At 43.4% G+C, this 8854-nt stretch overlaps 1 protein-coding gene across 1 annotated transcript; it reads right to left on the bottom strand.

Annotated features, from left to right (window-relative positions):
* Nucleotides 1-266: 266 nt before the first annotated feature.
* On the bottom strand, nucleotides 267-923 carry LOC137839329 (uncharacterized). Its single transcript, XM_068648450.1, has one exon. The coding sequence runs from the start codon at nucleotides 921-923 to the stop codon at nucleotides 267-269; it is 657 nt and encodes a 218-aa protein (XP_068504551.1).
* Nucleotides 924-8854: the final 7931 nt, after the last annotated feature.

Raw genomic sequence — 8854 nt, 5'->3', positions numbered from 1 at the left:
CGTTTTGGGACTCCAAAATGACATACTATGTTCTTCCACAAAAAGTGTTGGATCTTGTGGGCTGTGATTTGCGCAACTGGCTCAACTTCTATCCACTTTGTAAAGTACTAAATGGCTACCACAAGGTACTTCATCTGTCGCACCGCTAAAGGGAATGGTCCTAGGATGTCGATTCCCCAGGTAAGAAACGACCATGGGCTATGAATCGATCTCAACTCCTTTGGGGGCGCCTTGTGCCAGTCAGCATGTTGTTGTCACTGCTTGCATCACTGTGCATACCTCGTGCAATCTTCCCTCATAGTTGGCCAGTAGTATCTTGCACGAATGGCCTTTGACGAGAGAGCTTGGCCACCGATGTGACTTTCGCATATCCCTTCATGAAGTTCTGCCATAATGCGTGTGTACTGTTCACCACTTACACATATCAGGATAGGGTGAGTATACCCATGTCTGAACAAATCCTCGTCGATCAAGGTGTATTTGCTCGAATTTTTCTTGACTACTCTAACCTCTGTGGGCTCCAGCGGGTGTATCCTATCAGCCAAGTAGTGTCGGTCGGGTGTCATCCAGTTTTCTCCTTCTTCAACTAGGCAAACATGCAACGACTTTTCCCTAGATAACGCGTATGAGTTTATTATGGACGTTTTCAACATTTCTTGAGTCAACGACCGATGACTCCTCTTAACGCCTTCTGAAGTGCTTATCTGCTGGACTTCTTGTTGGACTTCTGTTGTGCTGTCTGTGGTCGTTCGAGGTGTCCTTAGGGTCTCCTGTATGACTGTCCTCTGTCTGTCCCCTTTGCCTGAGCTGGCGAGCTTTGCTAGCAAGTCAGCTCGTGCATTCTGTTCCCGGGGGACATGTACTAATTTGAACAACTCAAAAGTCTCCTTGAGAATCTGGACATACTGTAGGTATGCGGTCATCTAGGGGTCCTTGGTCTGGTATTCTCCCGTAACCTTCCCCGTTACTAATAAGGAGACACTCTTCGCCCCCATCTCTTTGGCTAGCAACATTCCAACTATCAGGACCTCATACTCCGCCTGGTTGTTATTGACCTTGAAAGCAAACTGTAGGGCATGCTCGATCAACAACCCATTTGGTCCTTCCAAGATGACACCAGCCCTACTACCCTGTTGGTTAGAGGACCCATCTACGGAGAGGACCCACCTGAAACTCGCTTCCTCTTGGTGTGTGGCTGCCGAGGAGAGCTCTACTACAAAGTCAGCAAGGTCTCCTGAGTTCGTAGTGCACGTTGAACTCTCATAGCTCAACCGCCCAACGCACCATTCGTCCTGCCACATCGGGTTTCTGTAAGAGCTTGCGAATGGGCAGGTCTGTCATCACAATTACAGTGAAGCTCTGGAAGTAGTGGCGAAGTCTCCGCGCTGAAAGCACTACTGTCAAGGCTGCCTTCTCTATGGTCTGGTATCTCACCTCAGGCCCTTGCAAAACTTTTCTCACAAAGTATATTGGTTTTTCCTCCTGATCCTGCTCCTGAACGAGGATCGAACTGATCGCCCGATTTGTAACTTCGAAGTACAGGCGAAGCGGGGTGCCTAGCTATGGCTTGCACAGTACTGGTGGGCTGGCCAAGTATTCCTTCAACTTGAGGAATGACTTTTCACACTCCTTGGTCCAAACGAACCTGCTATTTCTCTTTAGACACTGGAAAAAGGGATGCCCCATATCTCCCCCTGCTGACACAAATCTGGACAAAGCGGTCATCCGCCCTGTCAACTATTGCACCTTCTTCACTGATATCGAGCTGCGCATGTCTATGATTGCAGCGCACTTCTCAGAGTTTGCCTCTATCCCATGTTCAGTGAGTAGGAACCCTAAGAATTTTCCTGCCTCTACCCCAAACACAAACTTTTCAGGGTTCAACTTCAATCTATACTTAGCTATTGTGGTAAATAGCTCCTCCAAATCAACGACATGTTGATCCTTCACCTGGGAGGTGACCACCATGTCGTCCACATATGCTAGGACATTTCTCCCTATCATGGGCGCGAGTACTCTATCCATCAACCTCTGGTAGGTTGCCCTTGCGTTCTTAAGCCCAAAAGGCATCACTTTGTAATAGTAACAGGAGAGCCTCGTCGTGAACGTTGTCTTGCATTCGTCCCTAGGATGCATTCGGATCTGGTTATACCCAGAGAAAGCATCCAGGAAGCTAAAAAGTCTACATCCTGAGGCACTATCTACCAGGGTGTCAATGTTGGGTAGTGGGTAGGAGTCCTTCGGGAAAACTTTGTTGAGATCTGTGAAGTCTATGCACATCCTCCACTTCCCGCTGGCCTTCTTGACCAACACTACGTTCGCCAGTCACTTCGGGTATTGAATCTCCTTTATGTGGTCAGCGCTCAACAGCTTCTGGGTCTCTTCCCTAATGACATGACGCCTATCATCATTGAATTTTCTCCTTCTCTGGCAGACAGGTCGGACCTGTGGGTCCATGGTGAGGTGATGACACAAGAAATCGGGGTCAATGTCAAGCATGTCGGAGGTAGACCATGCGAAGGCATCCAGGTGTCATGCTAGGACCTCGACAATTTGGTCTTGTGCTTCTTGGCCTAAGAACTTGCCAAGCTTGAACTTCTTGTCTGTTCTCCAGCACTTCTTCTGCGGGCTCGAGCCGTCTCTCCCAGGCGATCTTGACACGGGTGACCCCTTCTTCCCTTGGGGGTTGGGTGGTGACTGCACACACTCCTCTCTTTGTTTTGAGACTATTCTCGTAATACCTTTTGGCCTCCTTTTGATCAGACTTCATGGTGATCATTGCTCCTTCAAGGGAAGGCAACTTCATCTTCATATGCCTCGAAGAGGCTACTCCTCCAATCATGTTCAAAGCGAGTTTGCTCAAAAGTATGTTATAGGCTGAGGGAGCATTAACAACAAGGTACTTGAAGTTAGTAGTGCGGGAAGTCGTGCCGTTAGTGAAGGTTGTCCTCAACTCTACGTGTCCCTGCACTTCTACCTGGTCTCCCGCGAAACCATACAACCAGCCATCGTAAGGCCTCAACTGGTCGGGAAACAGCTGTAGTTTGTTGAAGGTTGACCAGAATATCACGTTGGTTGAGCTTCCCTGGTCAACGAGGACGCGGTCCCATTGTTACTACTGAGATCACCAATGGGTCATTGTCATGTGGGACCACATCCTGCAAGTCGATCTTGGTGAAGACAAAGTAGGACTCGGGTGTTTGTTCCGACTTCTGTGCTTCTACTGTCATCACTCATCTGACATATTTCTTGCGCTGGGAGGCGGTGCACCCTCCTCTTGAGAATCCTCCAGAGATGGTACTAATCTCTCTGTGGATGGGCACCTCGTGCCCCTAATCTCCTGCTGGGGCTACTGACGTCGGGGCCCCCTGCGGTTCTTATAGGTATTCCTTCAAGAAATCATTCCTTACCAGTTCATCTAACTGGAATCCCAACGCCAAACAGTTGCGTAGGCCGTGGCCAAAGGCCTGGTGGAACTCGCACCAGGTGTCCTTGCTGGGCCCTAACCTCTTGTCAGCCTTCGGCGAAGACTTCAGTATATCTGCCATGTTAGGGATGGCGATCAGCTCTTTGAGGTCCATCCGAAAATTGTGCCTAGTGGGGGCGTTCTCCCTCGCACATGCCCTAGTTTGAGGCTTCCTTCCTTCATATGAAGGTTGTTTCCCCTGGGCTTTCTTTTCTGTCGTGGTCTCATATACCCTCAGGGGCTGAGGACGACCAATTCCCGAGGTCGGACTGGGTCGATGCTTCCGCGCTGCTCTATGACCTCTCCTTCTGCAATGATGTGGGCTACAGCTCTGTGGCGGATTTCACTGAATGTCTTTGGGCGGCACCTTATTAGTGAATCACTGAAAGGTCCTAGCAACACCCTTCGTCTGAAGGCATGTACCGTCATATCTTTGTCTGTGGTATGCAGCTTCACCACCAATGCCCCGAACTTGTTCAAGAAATCCTTCAAAGGCTCTCCCTGATATTGCTTTACGTCATAGAGATCGTAAGAGACAAGAGGGGGAGCCTAGTTGACGATGAATTGTTCCCTAAATAACGTTGACAACTGGTCGAAAGAGGTGATGTGTCCATTAGGGAGACTGACAAACTAGTCCAACACCGTGCCTGAGAACGTACTCATAAACAGCTTATAGTGCATGGCGTCGGTGCCTCCCGAAACCATCATCGGGATGTGGAAAACCGTGATGTGGGCTTTTGGGTCCTCTACGCCTGCTAAGTCGTTTTGGTAGCGGTTCTGGCTAGCCGCTTGCTCGGCTCGAACTTAAGCCAAAATCCTGTCCTGATCAACTTTGGACGCCGCTACGGTCTGTTGGAGAGCGCGAATGGTCTCCATCAGTTCCTGTATGGAGACGTTGTCTCCTCCTTCTAGTGCAGGTGCACCTTGCCTCGTACTACTCATGTTGCTGAGTGGCTCTCAACACGATTGTGAATGGGACCTAGTTTTATCGGGCCCCATGGTGGGCACCAAATGTTCTCGCCGGTTGACTCAGTCGTCATTGACTTCAGAGGCAGATGGTGGCTTCTCCTATCTCCTGGTGGTTTCCGCTCTCTCCTTGGGTAGTTGAGAGTGGCTCCGTTGAAACAGAGGGGGCCCTACTTGTTGATTGCACTCCGACGATCAAGTCAGTACTGAGCTAAGAAACATTAAAGTATGTGAAGCAGTTTCAGTCTTAGAAACGGCGTACCTCTTCTAGGGTTCTTACGAGGATCTTTCCTTTAGTGGAATTAGGGTTAGTGGTGAAGCATCCTGTGACGCGCTACATAAGCTTAGCACAGTCGCGGCACAAGACTTGCCTCTTCTGGAGTGCAACATCTCTAACAGTATGGCCGCCAGGGTACCAACTCATGTACCAGTGCTACGGGCCATCTGTTCTATGGGGCCTTAAGTATTCACGTGTCATGCATGCAGTCTATCCTTGGAAACCCTAACCCTAACGGGCCTTGGCGCCTCTAAGGATTATTTACTTGTGTTAGACTTGAACATACTATACACACCACATGCATGAATCCTCTTGTGACTTAGGTCCCTCTTTTGTATGAATAATAACTCATTACTATTTCTGGGGCCCACCTACGTGACCATTAACGTGACTAGACCGTCGAGGTCCGATGTCATGTCTGATGACGATCTCTTCAGCCGATGTCTAAGGTCTGGCCAGTACACAAATATTTTTAAATAACAAGGATAAATTTGTAAACTTACAATAAACCATCCTCACAAATCCACTCTATCATCCCTCAATCCAAACAACCTCACATGTCCTCACACATCCTCTCTAATCCTCACAAATTCATTTTGTCCTCTCCCCATAAATCTCACCTCAATCTAAAAAGAGCAGTGGGAGACCATGACCAATGAACATTGGTATTCAATGATGGTCATTCCAAAAGTCTTGGAATTGTAACTCTCTCTTGAAAATGTGATGAGCATTAATTATTCACTATCTCTTGATGAAGAAGTCTTCCTCTCATTCTCTATATAAAAACTTGTGAGAAAGATAAATGCAAGCAAGGGAGAAGAGTAACGTAGAGAGAAATGAGAGAATAGATATCGACCATAGTGTGAGATTAGAAATGCTAGTGAGATGCTAGAGAGAATTTATTCCCTATCTCTTGATGAAGAAGTCTTCCTCTCATTCTCTATATAAAAACTTGTGAGAAAGATAAATGCAACCAACGGAGAAGAGTAACATAGAGAGAAATGAGAGAATAAATATCGACCATAGTGTGAGATTAAAAATCATAGTGAGATGCTAGAGAGAATTTGTATTCCATCATTCTTGGGTGAGATTAGAGAGTAAATGAGAGAGTAGATTGTTGAACCAAGTGATGTTCAAGCTTTGAAGAATCCAAACCCTTTGAAGGATGTTGAAGCCTTGGCTGTGTTTGCTGTTGCTGTGCTGGTTTAGTATAGTTCTGGGGTAGTTTGAGTGTTGTAATCCACCCTTTGATCAAATCTAAAGCATAGGCATTCTCAATCTTTGTGAAAGTAAAATGTTTTCAAACTAAGTTAAAACAACCGATTGTTTTGTCGAAACAACCGATTGTTTATACTTAGATGTTTTGAGAAAAGATTGAAAACTGTTTTTCAAATGGTTGAACTGTTAGAACCAAAACAACCGATTGATTCGAGGAAACAACCGATTGTTTGTTTTGGGACCATAACAGAAAAACTGTTTTATCTTTGACTGAGCTTTAAATGATTTAACTGCTGACGCTCCAGTCATTAAATGCTTTGACCAATCTTTTAATGCAATTTAAGAGTTTGTTAAGATTTGATAACAAACTACATCTTTGAATAAATTCAGAAAAAACAAATTTGTGAAACAAGATTTTGAAATAGAGTTTTTGGGTTTTTCAAAGAGCTGAGATTGCTGAAAGTTTGTGATTGATCAAAGTTTGTGGAATAGGATTCTGCTTGTATTGATTTCAGATTATCTTCTATAACAAGTGCAATCCTTGTACTCTATGATACAAGTTTTCGTTTATGTGTTTGTTGAGATTGGATGTGTGTTCTTGAGGGGATCAAGATCACCAATCTTAGTGTTGGTGATGGAAGAGGCCCAAGCACAAGCCCACATGCAAGCCCACCAAAGGGTAGATTTGGGCCAACCATAGAGTTATGGCCAAGAGGATCCAAGAAGACGTTCTTTTACATGTTCAAATGCCATAAACTCTAGTGTAGAGTAGACTTTAATTTCTTGTCAAAATTAGCATAGGAACTTTATTTGTAATTTTCTTAGAATTAATTTTGGCACCTAAAACACCAACCTAGGTAAACTTAGAGTTTCTAAAAAAACCTCTAAATTTACCAAGGCCGGTCTAGAAAGCCCATGGAGGGGGTGAGCATAAAAACTAGACACACCCCTCCCCATGTGCTCATTTGTGCACCCATGTGCCATGTGCACCCATGTGCTTCACATTTACATTTCATTTGGCTAGCATTAGGGTTGCATTATGGTCCTCCTTAGCCTATAAAAGGAGGAGCCTACACCTTGTATTTTCAAGTTTATTGTGAGTAAAGTTATGCTGCCATTTTGTGCCAAGCTTTGCTTCTCCTAGAATTCTAGGCTCTAAACTTCACTTCCTTCACATCTCCTTGGGCTGGTCGAACCTCCCTATAACCATACCTATCATGCACCTTCAAGATCAACACCACTCTTAGGAGGATCTTGCACACACACCTTCATAGCTTCCGCACCATTTTCTTACATGATTCAAGAAGACCTTCATGAAAATGCCATCAATTGGTGTGTTGGCCAAGAAGAGTGTGTGTCTTGAGGTGTTCAAGATCACTTTCTTGGTTGTGGTGTAAGTGATCAGGTTGTGATTGCTTAGTGGATTTCCTCAGGGTTTCTGAGAAGACTGGATGTAGCTCTGGGTTTGGAGTGAACCAGTATAAACATCTGTGTGCAATCTCTCTATCCTTAACTCTTTAAATTCAGTTTTGTTTGTTGTTTGCTGGTATAAACAACCGATTGTTTCTGTGAAATAACCGATTGTTTTCCCAGTGCTGTGCTTTTGGCTTTGTGTTTTGAAAAACTAATTTCTTAATCAAGGTATTTGTGAAGTATTTTCATTCAAGGCTCAATAGATTGCGAAAACTCTCTTTAAACAATTCAACCCCCCCCCCCTCTAGTTTAAAGCCATATATTCTAACATAGATAACCACCATAATGGTGAGATTAGAAATCCTAGTGAGATGCTAGAGAGACTTTGTATTCCATCCTTATTGGTGATATTGAGTGCTATTATGTGTGAAACAAATATTGTAATCTTACTTTCATAGTGAAGTTTTTTTTATTTCTCAAGTTGTTAAGGGTTTCCCAAGTTAAAAATTCTCAGCGTCATTATCCTATTTTGCTCTATTTTCTATTATTTGCTTATTGTTTCCGCAAGTGTCCATTTTGTATCTACACCAAAGAGTTTTGATTTTCCAACAAATATTTACCTTCTTTTAAGATACCGAGTCTTGAATAAACTCTCAATAAAATATCATTCAATGTTCAAGAGTAGGAGAATATAGCCAATAGTTAAACTTTGAATCTTTATGTCTATAAGATCTATGTACTTGAAAATTAGTGTTTAAATTTAAAATAAGTATTTCTAAAATAAAAAATTTTAAAAAAAAATACTTATTTAAGATATAAATAGGATTTGCTTCAAAAAAAACAGACAAAAACATCAAACAAACCGGTTCATTTTCTTAATTATTTTTAAATTTACATAAGCACATTCATATTTACACACGTGCGTGTTATTTGGTTGCAAGAAACAAAATTTACAAAAATAAGAAAGTGAATAGAAATCCTGACATCAAAAATTGTAATGAGAAAAGTGTTATTACTCATTAATCAATCTCTAATACATGGATGGACATGGGCACATAAATTAATTAAGATTTCAGCTTCAACAATTATCAATTGATCCAGCTTCTTGTTTAATGTCTATCAAATCGCCTTCTTCCAACATGTAAGATTCCCCACATTGACTAACAGCATAGAAGAAAAAGGAGCTATATTATAGCAAGAAACACGTCAAGTGTGAGTGATCAGCCAGTTCATTCTTATGTTATCAAGACACTAATTGAAGATGTGATCATGAACCATTGTAACACGTAATTTGGGAAAGGGGGGACGCAGAACGAAATAAAAAACCAGGAAACAAAAAATGTTAAATCTAACTCGTGACAGACAAACTTGAGAAATTAGTCTAGACCTTCACAGCAAATTAAAATTCTGCAGAAATCTGGTGTCAATCAGTTATGAACTGATATAGAACCTCTCCGGTGATCGCAGAAGATTTTGATATCAGAAAAATCGGTCAGGTTATACTGCTGCTTAAC

Source organism: Phaseolus vulgaris, chromosome 3 (assembly GCF_051622355.1).
Source record: "Phaseolus vulgaris cultivar YP4 chromosome 3, ASM5162235v1, whole genome shotgun sequence".
In the NCBI taxonomy this organism is placed as follows: domain Eukaryota; kingdom Viridiplantae; phylum Streptophyta; class Magnoliopsida; order Fabales; family Fabaceae; genus Phaseolus; species Phaseolus vulgaris.
The sequence above is the reverse complement of the archived record's forward strand: the minus strand, read 5'-3'. Positions and strand labels throughout refer to the sequence as shown.